We start from the raw sequence: 16,572 nt of genomic DNA on the forward strand, positions 1-16,572 counted from the left end.
TTCACATCCAATATCCAGAACTCGTTCATTCATTAACATTCCATCCAGAAATGCAATCATTAATTACTGCTGGACACCCTTCTGCCACGAAACCAAACAAAAATCCCTAAACGAAGGCAGTTCTGGGGCTTGGCCGTTGGCATTTGTGAAGCTCTCCTTTCATAGAAAATTGCAGCCCAAATCATAGGCCCAATTAGGGAAAGGGCTGGCCAAGGTTCAGATTTTTCAGTAGCATTTGTCAAAGGTGCTCCTTTTAAACCGGGCGCCAGTGCTGGGTCAGCAGTTTCACGCGGATCCGAGAAGAAGCTGACGCCGTGGGCACAATCTGCAAAGCATCCGTGCCGGCAGGGAAGGGGTCTGTGGGCAGATCAGCCTACGGCCGTCGGGCACCGAGACTCCTGGGGGCCCTACCAGGGCCCAGGTGCCCGGCTCCGACAGCGTCGCTCCCCGCCCCGGGCCGCCCTCAGTGCCTGGGTACACGGGGGTTCTTCACCCGCAGACCCAGCTTCGTCGCTGGAGTCTGTACTCCCAGACACAGAGCTCGGGCCGTCAGTCACGACCAGCTAGGAAAAGCCGGGGGGCGACGGTGGTGGCGCGCAGCGGCGCCACGCAGCGGCGCCGCGCCCCTCGCGCGCTCCCCGCGGGTTGTCGCGCCTCCACTCCCGGGGGCCGTGCGCGTTCCGGTGCACCGAGGCCGGGCGGGCCGGGGCGGAGCGCGCGCTGGAGACCCGCCCCTGCTCCCCTCCCCCTCTCGCGGAGATTGACGCGGCCCGGGCAGCCGCCCCAACCAATGAGCGCGGCCCGGGGCGGGCCCTGGAACCAGCTGCTCCGGCTACTTAGAGTCTTGGGCTCCGCCGTGGGAAAGCAGAACGGAGTCGGGAGTACCCAGGTGGACCGGGCACCCCAGCCAGCCAGCGCGGACCGGCAGGCGCACGGGCACCGCGCCGGGTACCGCACCGCACCGTTCCGCGCGGGGCAGAGCGGAGCCGCAACCCCACGCGCCTCCCAGGACCCACCAGCCACCGCCGCCTCCGCAGCACCCATGGGGACCAGGAGACTTTAAAGGAGTTTGGGGTTTCGGGAGCAGGGAAATCACGGGTACGGAGAGGCGGCTTTCTTTGCCTTGGAAACGGTTTTTCTTCGTCCGACTGTTTGGACCCTGTGCCGGGTAGGAGGGAAAAGGGGTCTTTTGGCTGAAAGTGGACCTCCCTACTCAACCCACGCCCACACCCGCACCCGCACCCGCACCCAGACACCGCACTGGCTTCCCCCATCCTTCCCTTTCCTCTTTGTTAGGTTATTTTAGAACGGCCTCGCCCTGGCGCAGCCCGACTGGCCCTGCTGGGGAGAAGGCAAGAGAAGTAAGGGGCGGAGCGCACCTGCTTGTGTGGGCAGGTGTGCCCCCGGTGCGTGGGTGTGCGTGCCCTGGCGAGCGTGCAAGCGTGGGGTTAGGATTGTGTGCGAATGTGGGAGTCTGAGTGTGCCGTCGCGAAGGTTCGTCATGGTGTATATGTGACACTATCACACCGATATACTCGCCTGTCTGTGCCTGGACTCCCAGGTGAACAAGCTTTTGCCGGTGTCGTGAGTGCCTGCGAATGTGCCCGAGTGTCATTGTCCGAGGCGCTGTCAGGGGAGGAGTACGACCTAGCGCAAAACTGAGAGGGGGGCTGCGAGGGTGGGGACAGAAATGTGAGCGCAGCTTGCTCCAAGCTCTGAGGCCCGAGGCGCCCCTTCTTCCTTCCAACCTACCCCTCGGTCCTCTCCCGGGTGTCGGTCTTCTCGCTGCTAACAACCGGCTCTGTCGTCCCCACTGGGACCCCTCGCGCCTTCCCGCTGCCTGCCTCTTCTCTTGTGGGAGTTGTACCGGGTTCCCGGATGGGGTCCGAGGCTGTGTGGTGGCGTCTGCTCCTCCCCGAAGGACGGGTGGCTTCTGCACCTGTCCTGACGCTGGGGAGGAGCGGGTGACTCCAGTGCCGGCGCGTGGGCGGGCGGACGGGCAGGTCCCAGGGGCACTGCACGTCCCGGGGAGGGGCAGCTGGACTCTGATCTTGTCTCTGCCTCTCGTCTGTGCTCCCGCAGATCCCGGCTCCTGGCCCTCGCCTCGCCGCGTCATTGATGGGCAACCAACTGGACCGCATCACCCACCTCAACTACAGCGAGTTGCCCACAGGGGACCCGTCGGGGATCGAGAAGGACGAGCTACGAGTTGGGGTCGCCTACTTCTTCTCGGATGAGGAGGAGGACCTGGACGAACGCGGCCAGCCCGACAAGTTCGGCGTGAAGGCCCCCCCGGGCTGCACCCCGTGCCCAGAGAGCCCCAGCCGCCACCGCCACCACCTGCTGCACCAGCTGGTCCTCAACGAAACTCAGTTCTCCGCCTTCCGGGGGCAGGAATGCATCTTTTCCAAAGTGAGCGGCGGCCCTCAGGGCGCCGACCTGAGCGTCTACGCTGTCACCGCGCTGCCCGCGCTCTGCGAGCCGGGCGACCTGCTGGAGCTGCTGTGGCTGCAGCCGGCGCCCGAGCCGCCCGCCCCCGCCCCTCACTGGGCCGTCTATGTGGGTGGCGGGCAGATCATCCACCTGCACCAAGGCGAGATCCGCCAGGACAGCCTGTACGAGGCGGGCGCGGCCAACGTGGGCCGGGTGGTGAATAGCTGGTACCGCTACCGCCCGCTGGTGGCCGAGCTGGTGGTGCAGAACGCCTGCGGCCACCTGGGCCTCAAGAGCGAGGAGATCTGCTGGACGAACTCGGAGAGCTTCGCCGCCTGGTGCCGCTTTGGTAAGCGGGAGTTCAAGGCGGGAGGGGAGGTGCCGGCCGGCACGCAGCCCCCGCAGCAGCAGTACTATCTCAAGGTGCACCTGGGCGAGAACAAGGTGCACACGGCCAGGTTTCACAGCCTGGAAGACCTCATCCGCGAGAAGCGCCGCATCGACGCCAGCGGCCGCCTGCGAGTGCTCCAGGAGCTCGCCGACCTCGTGGACGACAAGGAGTAGCCTCGTGGGGGGGCCACCTGCGCCTCCTGTCTCCCCGCGCCCCGCTCCCTTCCCAGCACCCGGGCTTCCTGGCCGGCGATCCGCGACCCCCGTCCCCCCTCGAGCGCCCTCCTGCGGCGGCCGGTGCCCAGGCTGCACCCTCGCACCCCTCCGCAAGTGGCCGAAAGTCTCAGGAACTGGCCCCGGGACGAAAGGGCAGCTGTGCGCGCCTGGCTGAGCCCCCCCCCCCCCCCCCCCAGTGGTGGTGATGGTGTTGGGAAACCCAGCGTGCGCTTTCCCCTCGAGTTGTAACGGGGGAAAGGAGAAAGGGCTGAAGGGAGCAAGCAAGGACGTGGCTTTCCCCACAGGTCGCTAGTCAGTGACTGTCACCCGACCTCCTATAAAGGGACCATCACCGCCCCCAGTGCGCACACACAGACCAGTCGGAGGTGAGAAATGATCTTTCCAGGGCACAGTTCACCTCCCGTATGAACGTGTCCCCAGATTGCAGGATTTCCAAGAAATCGAGCCTGTCCCTTAGGCACTTGTGAATAAATTCCACAAGAGAGCACTTTGGGACTCCGGGTTATCCCGAGGCTGCCCGGGACTTTTCCAGCTCTCCAGCCCCAAGTCTCCTGACATTTGTATTCCAGGCTCCGGGCAAAGCTGTAATGTTTGCTTCCAGTCCTTTCCACCGAGGGAAGCGACCGCCACCCCCACCCCATTTGCCTGTGAGTCTCCCTCGCTGGCAGAAGGGAAGCCTTCCTGGTCCCGGGAGGAAAATGGCTCAGCTGATTTGGTGAGGAGCGCGGGCCCCGCCCCCGGCAAGGAGACGGTTCACCTGGTGTCTGGGAACTTGAATGTGTGGAGACGGTCGCTTGTTGTTCTTAACCCTAGTTTGCTCCCTGATGGGGCTGCATTTCAGAAAGAGTCCTATTTTTTAAAGGGTTGGAGGAGAGAGAGAGAGGAGGAAGATATGGCAACATTCAAGAAACCAGCATTATTACAACACCATAGCCAGAATATTTAGTTTGGCTTTTCCTAACATAGCAATCTTAGACGGTGGGGAAGTGGAAATAAAGTTTTAAAAGTGAGAGAGCAGTTTTCCAACTATGTCAACAAAGCCTATCGTGTTGATGTTTTTATTGACCATTTTAGCAACATGCTAATAAAATTTCAAATTGAAATTTTTATTTTCATGGCTTTAATCCATGATAGTTTAAATAGTGGGGGCCATTAAGAGTGGATTTAGCTAAGAGCTTAGCTAACATTGCCTTTTCACTCTATTTTTCTCAAATCTTATGAGAATTCTGTTTTTGCATATTGTAGTTAATTTTTGGCTTGAAACGGCAGTCCTCGTAATGGTGAAGGTGTTAATCAATGTGTATGTTGTACTGAATTTCTGTCAGTTAAGGGGTTCACTGCTTGGGTGGAAATTGCTAGCGGGTTCAATGAGGTTTCTTTTCCCCATGTTGTATACCATTACCATTTCACATTTGCATTTCTTTTTCTTCCTCTCCCCTTGATGTCCTTAAGAAAGGACTTTAGAATCGGTGGCTTTTTCCCTTCCTCTTTAGCCAATCCCACAATTCATTCCTGAAAACCAGAAGGAACTTGTAGGACCAGGGCAAATGTGTGTGTGTTCCAAAAACTTAAGGCCGTTGGAAACCCCTTCCTTGGCCAAGGATGTACCAACTTCTCTCCCTGTGCTGCAGCCCCAGCCTGACTGACTGTTAATTGATTCAGTGTTAGACACCTACAGCATCTACGTCCCTTCCCAGGGAATTTGTCAAATAATGGTGTTTAGCTAATTGTGGCAAGCAACTGCATTTTGACAGCTGTGATTTAGTTGGACAAATATGGCCAAAGCCAGTTTCTTGGCATTTCAAAAATAATGCAATAAAAACTAGTCGAGGTTAGCTGAGACTGGAAATGCCTTTTTTCATGATGAAATGGTTCATTTCTGTTTTGTTTTTTTTTTTTGTTTCCACCTTGGATTCATTCCCTGATCTTGAATCAAAAGGTCAGATCAATGAAATATGAACTAGAGTATTTTTCTTAAGCCTATTGAGTGATTTATTTTTTAAAAAATGTTTAAATGCATATGCTTTTCTTTCAGCGCATACAACGGCAAAACTTTTGTAATAACTAACTTAACCTTTGCATGTATGGGGAACTAAAAGTCACTTAATTCCCTAACTTATTCCTCTTTCAAATAGCAGATGGCAGATCATAAACCGAAGTTCTTTATTGTGTCTACCTTCTCCACATTCTTTACTGTGTCCTCCCACTGTATCTTGGCTCTCTGCTGTATTAAACACCATCCTGAACACTTGTTCCAGCAGAACTTCTTGACATTTTGTCCTCCACCTGTCACTCAGAGGGTGGGGCTTAAGCAAAAGAAATGCATCGGTCGATCACACCTAATACTAACATTTTATTTCCTCTGATGGCACATAATCTGATTTTTCTCTTACCGAGACGGTCACTATAAGAACAGAGGACTGGCCCAGCACCTTTATACTTTCTGAGACTCGACTGTCAGTAAAAGTAAGAGTTTGGCCGCCAAAGTAGCATTCGTTCCTGTACTGGTCTGTCAAGGACTGGGTTGATGGTAAGACTCGTACAGATTCACAGTAGGAGAACACTCCTTACAGAGGGGACCCCTGGTCCATGTTAATAACAGCCAATGGCAAAACAATCCTAAGCATCGTGCACCACGGAGAGGATATTCTCAAGATATTATCTAGTAACTTTCTCCTGAAAACGTGTATTTTGAGGGCACTGTTAACAGTGTGAGTGAAACCAAATGGGTGGGTGTTCCTTTGAAAGATGCCATGGGCATACTTGATTTTTTATTTTGAGTGAATGCAGGATCCCCGGATTTTATCAGAGTTCTAAAAATGAAAGCCAGAAGCCCCCTAACATTTTGATAGAGGTCAGGAATTTACTTTGGGTGGGAGTTCTCCTCAAGAGAACGGAGCTTCACTGTACTTTTCATGATGCTGAGTGTGGCCGAGCTGGAACTGGGTTCCACCTGCTCTCTGGTAGAGAGGAAACCTACCCTTGTGCCTCTGTTGCTTGTCCACCTTCAGAGGCTGACCCTGAAAAAGCAAATACTAAAAAAGAATGAACGTTTGTACTCCGAGGAGTGCTTTGCTACAGATTTTGTTATTAAAAAACAAGCAAAAACAAAAACAAAAACAAAAAGCTGGGGAGGAGGAGAGAGGATGGGCATACTTTAAACAAAACCAGGTCTGAGCTAAATAGATACATATATATATATATATATATATATATATATATATATATATATATATAAAGTTCCTCAATATTTAAAAATTTAAATCCCAGTCATGACTGTGTATTATTAAAAGAAAGACTAAATATGGATTCACTAGCAGATAACACACATTTGCACCAGGTTAGAACATCAAACGCAGAAGCAGCTGTAAGGCCAATTATGTGACATGATTTTACCACCTTTAAAAAAACATGTTTGATATTTATCTTCCTCTTTGTGTCGTGTTTCATGGTGAACACTTTTGTTTGAATAATGATTTTTTTTTTCAGAAATGCATGCCATTGGTGTTCACAAAATAGTGAATTAATCTGAATAATCAGTATATCCTAACAGTCTTCAAACATTACTTTATTGGTTAATTACATGTTTATATGTTCTTTCCTTCCCTAAGAGTTCAATCTCTTAGTCATCGAATAAATGGAGCAGAGTGGAATTTCAGTGAAATTAATACCAGAGGCACAAACATCATAGAGCAACCTAATTTCCTTTTGTCCATATGCGTACCTTCAAAGCTTTCTGCTTTCTTGCTTTTAAACAGGTGAAGAGAGTCTTGTTAAGTTTGGCTTTCAGACATGACTTGCCACACGGATAATGGGTTTGTAGGTGAAAAGTACAGACTTTCAGGTTTCTAGAAACACAAAGAACTGTGTTTAGAAAATGGTTAACACCGAACTTGACCTTTTTGGTTGACAATTACTAGCTATTGGCAGAATCTGTGTGTGTGTATGTGTGTGTATATATATATATATATATATATATATATATATATGTATACGTATATATATATGTGTATATATACAGATATACACACACACATTTACACACGGACATCTGTGTACACATACACATTTGCATATACACATATACTTACTACACGTTTACATAATGCATGCATTCCATCTGTGTCCGTAGATACATTCCTACCAACAGCTAGTAATCGTGTTTTCATTCAGAGATATATACAGACGTGTGCACACACAAAGATTATTTAAGACAAAATGGAGAGTGACTTGAGACCTACAAAAACAGGTGACGTTCTCTGGGGTCCTCACAGCTAGTGAACAACTGGACAGCCAGCTGGCCATCCCTGAAACGGAGCATAAAGAAAAAGAAGAAAATGTGGGAGTCGCAGTTAGTTTTGTCTCAATTACAGAAGTATATGTTCCTTGTTTCTCTAACTAGAAAGACTTAAGATTCAAAGGAAAGCTGCAAAGATAAGAAAGTAATTACAAAATAAGACGCAAGAGCAAGTGGGAAAGCTGGAACATGATAAAAGAAATGAATAAGTTTTGCAACAGGGGACGCCTATTCTCTAACCAAAGGCAGGAAAGCCGAGATCTTATTTTCTGACCATTTAATAATTTATAAAATCCCCTTGATGCCATCACTCACATGTTGTATGTTTACCTCATTTGAACCTACAATAGAAGAAATTTGGGTATTTGAAGATGTTGGGGAAAAGGAAAAATCGTCTTTGGCTTTGTGGCTGTGGGTGAGTCGTGATGCTTGCATTTACTGGCAACAAGCACCCAGATGAACAGTCCCCTGTGCTGTGGAGCGTAATCAGTCTGTCTGGTTCACTGCGACTTGTGCTGAGGCACAGAGTAGGTGCTCAGTACATATAAGGCTAAGTGAGGCATGTCTACACCTCAGGTGTTCTCGGTGACACCTGATCACTAGGAAAACCAGGAATCCCACCACGTGGCTTCTCTACAAGGAAACCTAAATCACTCTAATTGAAATTGGCAGGCTTTTCCCACCTCAGAAGACCCCACAAAAATATAATTTATAAGGCTTAAGACTAGTATCAGGGGAAAGGTATTCTGAATATTCTATTTGCTAACAGGAAAAAAAAACTATCAAAGAATCCAAAGACAAAATGTTCTTGTCATTTGGTTAGAAAGGGGAAAGCAAACTAATAACTCTGACTATACCTTCCCACAACTTCATCTCTCATTTACGTCAAGGGGAGATTTTTCTTGCATGAAATCACAATATTACTCCTTCAGAAAGAAGCTTATTATTAAAGCTCTTGCTAAGAATTTTCTTCAGTTATGTAAGGAAAAACCTACCAGAATATGAGCTTAACTCTCTGAGAAAATTAGATTTGACGGAGTTTGGTCATGGGTGTTTTTCTGAATAAACATTATTCATTTATATATGAAAATATCCAAATAATGGCTATGCCCATTGGCTTTTATAATCCAATTACTTTTTTATGTGAACATGAGTTCTGAACTTAATTTTGTCCAAAGGGGAGAGGCTTGTAAAATATTAGGTATGAACAGAGCCAATGTCTTAAATTCCAAGCACAAAATAAATGCCTCAAATGTTAATCTGAACTGTATTCAGTCTTCCAAAAAATAGAAAGAGATCATATAAGGCTACTGCTTATGTGCTTTCCAAGAAAATTCTTGCCATCAATCTACAATATAGACGTTAATGTTCTATTCATGCCACAATGGGAAACTTGAGGGCTTCTCTGTTATGACTATACTGATATTTGCTTTAACAAATACATTATTATTCTAAATTCAATCATTTTCCCCTCCAACAGTCCTGCAACATGCCAGCTCTTTGCTCACTGCCAAGCCCCTTGTTTTCAGATTCTCCTGGGGAATGAGCAAATCCAGGGGGATCGTACTGACAATGATTCTGTAAAACATCTCCCCGGCTCTCGGCACATGCTTTGTTTTGTCCTGCCTTCTGCTTCTCAGTGGAATTGTCTGCCCCAGGTCTGAGCCAGAGAAAAGCAAGTCTCAAGGGTAGGGTTGCCCAATTTGGCAAATAAAAATATAGGCCAATCAATTACATTTCAATTTCAGATAAAGACTAATCATTTTCATATAGGTGTATCCCATGTGATATTTGGGACACACTTATACTAAAAATGATCTTTTTATTTGAAATTCAAATGAAACTGCATGTCCAGGACATCACCTGGCCACTCTACTCAGGGAGGACCTTACATCTCTAAGAAGCCAGAGACCTCTGATCTTTTAGAGTGGACAAATTAAGGACACATCCTCTATCCACAGCATGGAAGTGTATTATCAGATTGCTCATGAGTCTTTTAAGACCAAGGCCAGATTCAGGTCCAGGGACAAGCACATAGTCCAGGAGAAGCCGCAGAAGGAAGGGTTCACATACTCCCTAATCACTGAGAGAGTTGGTTGCATGTTTGTGTTGATGGGTGTTTCATGCATCTCTATTCTTGTACTCTTTTGGTTGTTTTGTTGGACTTGCCATCCTTTATCTGAGGATATGAGGAGCGCTTTTCCAGATACAATCAGAAATACTCTATGTCACTGTTTCTAATCCCACCTGCTACTTATCCCAATCCGGGTCCTCACGTCCCACCTGGCTATCCCATACCTCCCCTCCTGTCTCTATCCTTCTGGTGCCTCTATCCAAATGTGTGTGGCTACAGTGATCTTTAAAAAAAATAATAATGTTTATTTTTTTTTTTGAGAGAGAGAGAGAGAGAGAGAGAGAGAGGAAGAGAGAGTGCAAGTGGGGGAGGGGCAGAGAGAGGGGGAGACACAGAATCTGAAGCAGGCTCCAGGCTCAGATCTGTCCGTATAGAGCCCACCATGGGGCTCTAACTCATGAACTGCGAGGTCATGACATGAGCCGAAGTTGGACGCTTAACCTACTGAGCCACCCAGGTGCCCTGATCTTTTAAAATACACACTCATGCTCACAAGATAAAGACCAAACTCCTTATGAAGCAGTCAGTGTCCTCCATGGTCCAGCCCTTGTCTGCCACCAGCTTATACTAAGGCCACATAAAATAGTAGGCAGAACATGTAGTTTTCATTCATGCTTTCATGACTTTCTATGTTGTCCCCTTTATCTGATTGCCCTTCTTGATTCCTGAGGGGAGAACTCTTATTTACCTGCCCTTCACAGTAGCGCCATGTTACTCCCTGATATGGCTTTGGTAGTTTTCTTCTGTGTGTTCCCACTGAATTTGTTTATACCTCCCCCAGACTCTCCCCTACTATAAATGTTGTTTACATCTGTCTCTCTCTAGACTGAGCTCTATTGGGAAAGGCTCTGTGACTTACTCATTTCTGCACCTGCAAAGTCTAGCACTTGCAATAGATGCTCAGTCAGAGTCTCCTGAATGAATGGAAGAAGTGGGGAGAGGGAGAAAAAACCGGCCCCTCCATAAGAATGTGGGACATACTGCCCGTGGTTTCTCTCTGAGCCAAACCACAGTAAGAATGGGTTAAAAGTGTCAACATCTACATGATTCTCCCTAAAAACCCTACCGTAGAAAATTAGTTTCTGTTTAGAAAATAAGCTAGAATTGTGAGAAATCTATATTAGACTACAGATGATGGGAGATTAGCCATACATAGTTGAAAAGGCTTCTCTGCCCTCATTATACTGATGCCAGCATTTCTTCATGAATGAACGTTATGAGTTTCATTATGATGGAAATGCAGATTTGTCTCCTCTTGGCAATTCAATCTCCACCTAGGTGAGACAGCTCTGTGAGTTGTAAATTTAGAAGGCAGCTGGGGGTTGACTTGCACGAAGTAAAAATGAGACAAGACATTTCCCATATGGGCTACTTTAGTCAGTGGGCCCTCAAAGACCAGAGATGTTCCGTTGGCGCAGAACACGTCTGAAACATCCAAGTCCTGTTCACCTTTTGGAAAGTAACATCTTTCCCAAACTTACTAATAAGCAAATCACCTATGGCATCTGTGGAAGGAAAACAATCCCCTTGCCTAACATTCCAGCAGGGGGAGCAGGAGAAAACCAGTCTTCTTGGATTGATGACATTTGGACCTCTAGCTAGCTGAACGGCTAGAATAACTTGAAATAATTTGAAGTGCAATTGAGCACTAAAAATGTACCTACATTAATGTCTTATAAAATATATATACTTTTATATTTGAGATCTTCCCTGAAACTCTTAGGAGAAGCACCCTGTATTTTTCCAGTGAAATAGTATTCTCTGAGCACCTCTGGACATTAATGTAGTTTAATCTGGTTTTGGTCATGGTTATGGCTATTTGTACTTAAGAAAAGGTATTTTAATTTGAGATTTTTAAACCATAATATCCTGCTGAGGAAAAGAAGTGTCAAAACTCAAGAATGGAGTGCTTCTTTGGAATGAAATACTACTAACTTGGGATTAGATACCTAGGTAAATACGGGTTATGGTAAAACTGCTTTTGCCCAGAGAGCAATTTCTAGAGGAGACAGCAGATGAGATGTTTCATTATGCAGCCTCACCATCCTCATTTCAGAATCAGTGCCCCTTGCGTACATCTGTTTTATTTGTGTGTAATTTTATGAGACAGGATCTACACAAGGAAATGGGAGCAGAGGTAGTTACTTCATCCTCTACAGACCAACAAAGTAAGTGCTTGGCAGCCCAGATCTGTTCTGCCCATGTTACTTCCTTAAAATCTTTAAGGGTTTTCCATAACTTGCCAGATGAAATCCAGACTGCATGGCATCATTCGAGCTGTGCCCCGTCTGTCCCCTATCCCCCAAACTCTGAAGCTTCATCCCTTGACTCATCACAGTAAATTGTCCCTATGAGTCCTCTGTACTGAACCACTTACCTTTCTCCAAAAACCATGTCATTATATGCCTTTGCTCAAGCTTTCATCTACATAGAACATCCTCCCCGCCTTCTTATCCACATGTCAAAATCCTCCTCATCCTTTCATTCACAGGACATTTATTAGCTGTTCCGTGAAGCCCTCTTTCTCCTGCAGTACATTCTACTTCAACAACAAGCCAAATTAATCCTTCTTCACGAGCTCCCATAGTTCTTTATCTGAGCATTTAACATTCACTCTACTCACTTAATATTCCAATTTTCAGCCCCTAAACTATGTCAAACACAATTTACTTAAGTTAATGGGAACCAGATTGCCTGCTGAATTGGGTTTTAATCTTGAGGTAGGGATCTTGGCATTCTGATCTTTGGTTCCTTAGTAGCTAGTATCTGGTCACATTGGATGCTCAACCAATGCTGACTTCATTTGACTCAGTTAACTTAATTAGAAAGCAACTCTTTTGCTCTAAGAACAATGGTAAGCGCTTTTTAAAAATTAATGTTCTCATGGGAGATCAACTCCCTAAACATTTGGTGGGTCCCTATTATAGGCAAGCCTTTGTTTTACATCATGTGGATACAAAACATAGTCTAGACTTCAAGAACTCCATCTGGTAAAGGAGAGAGGTACACTATTAGCCACAATCCACTACAGCCTGGAATGTAGGTCATTACCAAGGTACAATGAAAAAATATACTATAGAAGGTCAAAGGAAGAAGCACTTGGAAGGAGACATCAACTTCAAGAAATGAGTCCTTGACTTGCGTAGAAGATCTGAATGGTGTTTTTAAGACAACTACACATTTTTGTTGAATCTTTATTAACAGATGGGAAAATAGATAATTTTGGCATGTTATTTAAATCCAATAGACACTCTTTTGTCATTTTTATGTAAAATGCTATTTTTAGAGTAAGTTTGGTCCTACAAATTCTGTAGATGTGAGATTTACATATATTGAATCAAAGCCATTTTGCTGTGGAACTACTGAGATTGGCAGGTTATTAGCATTTAATTTACCAGTTAATTCGCCTCCCAGTACATCTCTGCAGGCAAGATTTTGATTGATAGGTGAACTGGTTGCCTAAGATTTAGTTCACAGGGTTAGGACAAATTCTCTAGCGAGAAACTGTGCAAATTTGGGACTTCTTGGGGAAGGGCTGGGGGCCCTGAGCAGTGATGGTTTTAGGCCATCTGAGAAGATGCTCTCATACAGGGAGAGAGGCCAAGGCCACAGACAGGAGGGCAGAACAGTTTTAAGGGGCAAGGTAACTGTAGAGAAAAAAGCCACCAAAATGTCAGAAACCATGAGGACATTACTCAGATGCACTGTGCAAAATGTGTCAAGATTAAGACCATTTTGCCAGGCAGAATTAATAGCTGACACGGAAATATGGCCGGCAGGAAACTGACAACTCTGAGAACTGATACCGGCTCTCAGTCTATATAAACATTCCAATTTCAAAGTGCATTGTGTTTAATTTAAAAATGGCCCTGTGAAGAAAACAGGAAATCTATCAACTTTGACAATATTCCTTCAATTCAAATAACAGAATTTCTTTGAAGAAAAATAAATCTAAGCCTGTTGCAGAAGGACACCCTGAATTTGCTCAGGTCTTTCCCATGGGCTTTGATGCCAAGTGTTGGCTTTCTAAATTCTTCTAGTAATTTTAATACATGTGTCCATGAAATCTAGCATATGATATAAGCAAGTTTTTCCTTCTTGTGTGGAATTCTCATTTGCTTGAAAATGGAGAAATCCCAGATTCTTCACAAAGACGGAGAAATAGTCAAAACGTCCAGGTGTATATAGGTGTGACTGGAGAGCAATTCTTTATGTGTTGAACCTCATGTTAATGAATTCCAAAGACAAACAGCTGACTTTATGCATTTATTTTAATAAGGCCGTGAAAACAGTTCATTTACAGTATAAAAACCCCTTGTCTTTTAAAAATGCTAGACAGAATATTTTAATAAATTAAATTTGTCTGCCTGTCAAATCTGTCAAATTGACAAGAACCCTCAAGGAGTATTGCTGATGTTGTAGGTTTATTCTTCCAATAGGATTACATTTGGAATTTAATATAGGCTGCTTAGTGGAAGAATCCATCCATCAGAGTAATTTTAAGTAACAAACACTAACAGAATATCCTAAGTCTCCAACCTTCTAGGGCCAGGGTGATTCTATTTCCTTTGCAAACTATTTTATTACCCATGATAGTGTCCTGAATATTAGATTTGTCTACAGTGATGAAATAATCTAAGGAGGCAAATAAGTCCACATCATCAGAGTAATAACTACTGACATTACTCAGAGATGTGCAGCCTACACAGTCATTGTCATCCTTACAACTAACCTGTGTCAGATCTCACTGTCCCCTTTGTACAAACGGGGATACTGAGGCTCGACAGGGGTAAGCACCCAGCTCAATATGACACAGCTTGCATTGAGTAGAAACAGCATGTTAATTCAGGTGCTCTGATCTGAAGCCATTATGTTTCTCTGTCTCTCACAAGATTTCCCTGGAACAATCAAATGTCTCCTTCCACCCTTTTCTCGTAGGGAAACTCCACTTCAAGTTTCCTACTAACATGGGGGGGTATTTTTATTATGCCTCTGCTAGCAGTTGGACAAAGAAGAACTCTTAATTTTTCAAAACAATGTACCTAAGAGAAGTAGGTATTAGGGTGTTCAAAATCACAACCACAATCAAACTCTGGACCGACTGTTTAACACATAGGCTAATCGCCTCAATTTGATTATCTGTCTCCTGGAATAAAATTCTCAAACGCATGTCTAAATGTCAAAATGGAATCAAGCTTCAATGTTGAGGTTCTTCTGTTTTTCATCCTGAACTTCAGAAATAGAGATTCACCTGTTAGATAATATTTAAGGAGTTGCTGTCCGTCACCAGGAGTCCAAGGCAGTCCTCACCTCAGAGTCATTTATTGGTCAATAAATATTAAGCTAATTATAGTATTTGGAGGAAAGATCTCTCAAAAGTAAACAGAAGGAAAAAATAACCAATATATACATACTCTGCTTCTAATTCCTTACAAGAAGTCTAAAATTTTGGATTAAAAAAAATGTATACAAGACTTCAATTAAATTTTTCTGGCAGCAGCCTGTAAGAGTTGTACAAAATGATGCCTGTTTTAATAGCTGGCCAGCCCTAACAGCAGGGTAATGGCATGAGTCAGGCCCTGCACAGCTCTGGCTGTAGGACATATTTATACATATGAAGAGACCTGTTTAACTCAGCTACGAGAGCATTACCATGAGATGCTGCAGTGAATGAATGTTTACCCATGGCCAGTCTCGTGAAAGGATATCTTATGTCTCAACCTACGGCATTTCCATTTCTGAAGGAGATTAGTGATTCCTCATGAACCATGAACTCACTAGAGACTGAAATAGCCTGGAATAAATAAAACTAAGTAAGTAAATCATCTAGCAGAGGATGGCATAATGGAAAGAATGTTGGATTTTGAAAACCACATGGTTACAAATCTGACTCCTCACTTCCTGGCTGTGTGATCTTGGGCAAATCACTGCCCTGGGCTCCTATCCCTTTGCCTTTGAAAAGATCATAAATTCTAACTCACAGGGTTAGGAGGAAGTTAAAATTTTTTTATGTTTATTTATTTTTTAGGGACAGAGAGTGCAAGCAGGGGAGGGGCAGAGAGAGATCCAAAGCAGGCTCTCTACTGACAGCAGAGAGCCTGATGTGGGGCTCAAACTCACGAACTGTGAGATCATGACACACACCGAAGTCAGACACTTAACCAACTGAACCATCCAGGCGCCCCAGAAGTTAAAATTTTTAATGGCGGTAAAATTTCCACCTACAGTGCTTTGTAAATAAAAGGCATGCAGTTGAATCCAATGAATCTAAGCTATTAAGTGAATTTTCTTTTGCCGTTGAGACTACAGGTTTCATAATTATTTTTTTTAAGTTTATTTTATTTATTTTGAGAGAGTGAGCACATGAGCAGGGGAGCAGCAGAGAGAGGTGGGGAGAGAGAGAATTCCAAGCAGGCTCTGTGCTATCAGGAAGGAGCCCAGTGCGAAGCTGGAACTCACCAACCTTGAGATCATGACCTGAGCCAAAACCAAGAATCTGTCACTTAAATTACTGAGCCACCCAGGTGTCCCAGGTTTCCTAATTCTTGAATGGGTTTGCATTGTCTCCACTCAGGTGGTAAATCTTTGGAGAGAATGAATCTTATCTTACTCATTTTCTATTCTCCTTAACAGAATTTCAAGTATGTAATAGTTGTTCAAATATTTTGATAAAAATCAAAGATTTACTGAAATTTCACCTAAATAAAGATGCTGTGAGGAAGATACAAATGGGTGTGGTTTTGTTTGTTTGTTAGTTTTGTTTTGTTAACGAAAGCAGGAACTACTCTATTAGGGGAAGGAGAAATAACCCCCTCCCAATATGTTATTCAAAAATTGCATCTCAGCTGCATTGGAACCCCCCAAAAAACTACCTGTGGTTGTGTTTCTGTGGCCAGAGAGTTAGTTCTCCAGGCATTATATCCTCCTTCATGGAGAACCAGTCCACTCTTCATTGCATTCCCTCCTTTCGATGGGCCCAACACTTACCATTAACTTCTCTACCCTTGAAACTGAAAACTGTGTTACATGGTTTGCCTCTGGTGCAAATTGGATAGGGATCTTACACAAATGGCTCTTTATT

At 45.2% G+C, this 16,572-nt stretch overlaps 1 protein-coding gene and 1 long non-coding RNA gene across 3 annotated transcripts in view; one reads left to right on the forward strand and one right to left on the reverse strand.

Moving 5' to 3' along the window:
• LOC132689251 (uncharacterized) overlaps nt 1-16,572 on the reverse strand; it is a 226,300-nt gene that overhangs the window by 19,298 nt on the left and 190,430 nt on the right. The window lies entirely within an intron of this gene.
• LRATD1 (LRAT domain containing 1) lies at nt 845-5,311 on the forward strand. Of its 2 annotated transcripts, none has more exons than XM_078444967.2 (2): nt 845-1,098; nt 2,083-5,311. In XM_078444967.2, the coding sequence occupies exon 2, from the start codon at nt 2,119-2,121 to the stop codon at nt 2,995-2,997; it is 879 nt and encodes a 292-aa protein (XP_078301093.1). In that variant the 5' UTR covers nt 845-1,098; nt 2,083-2,118; the 3' UTR covers nt 2,998-5,311. The 2 variants fall into 2 exon arrangements, with proteins under 2 accessions (XP_078301093.1, XP_078301095.1); XM_078444969.2 differs by having other exon boundaries at nt 1,053-1,168.

This window comes from Panthera onca, chromosome A3 (assembly GCF_046562875.1).
Source record: "Panthera onca isolate mPanOnc1 chromosome A3, mPanOnc1 haplotype 2, whole genome shotgun sequence".
NCBI classification, from domain to species: Eukaryota; Metazoa; Chordata; class Mammalia; order Carnivora; family Felidae; genus Panthera; species Panthera onca.

Coding starts and splice junctions, on each gene's coding strand:
- LRATD1 (XM_078444967.2), top strand. CDS start 2,119: ATGGGCAACCAACTGGACCGCATCACCCACCTCAACTACAGCGAGTTG.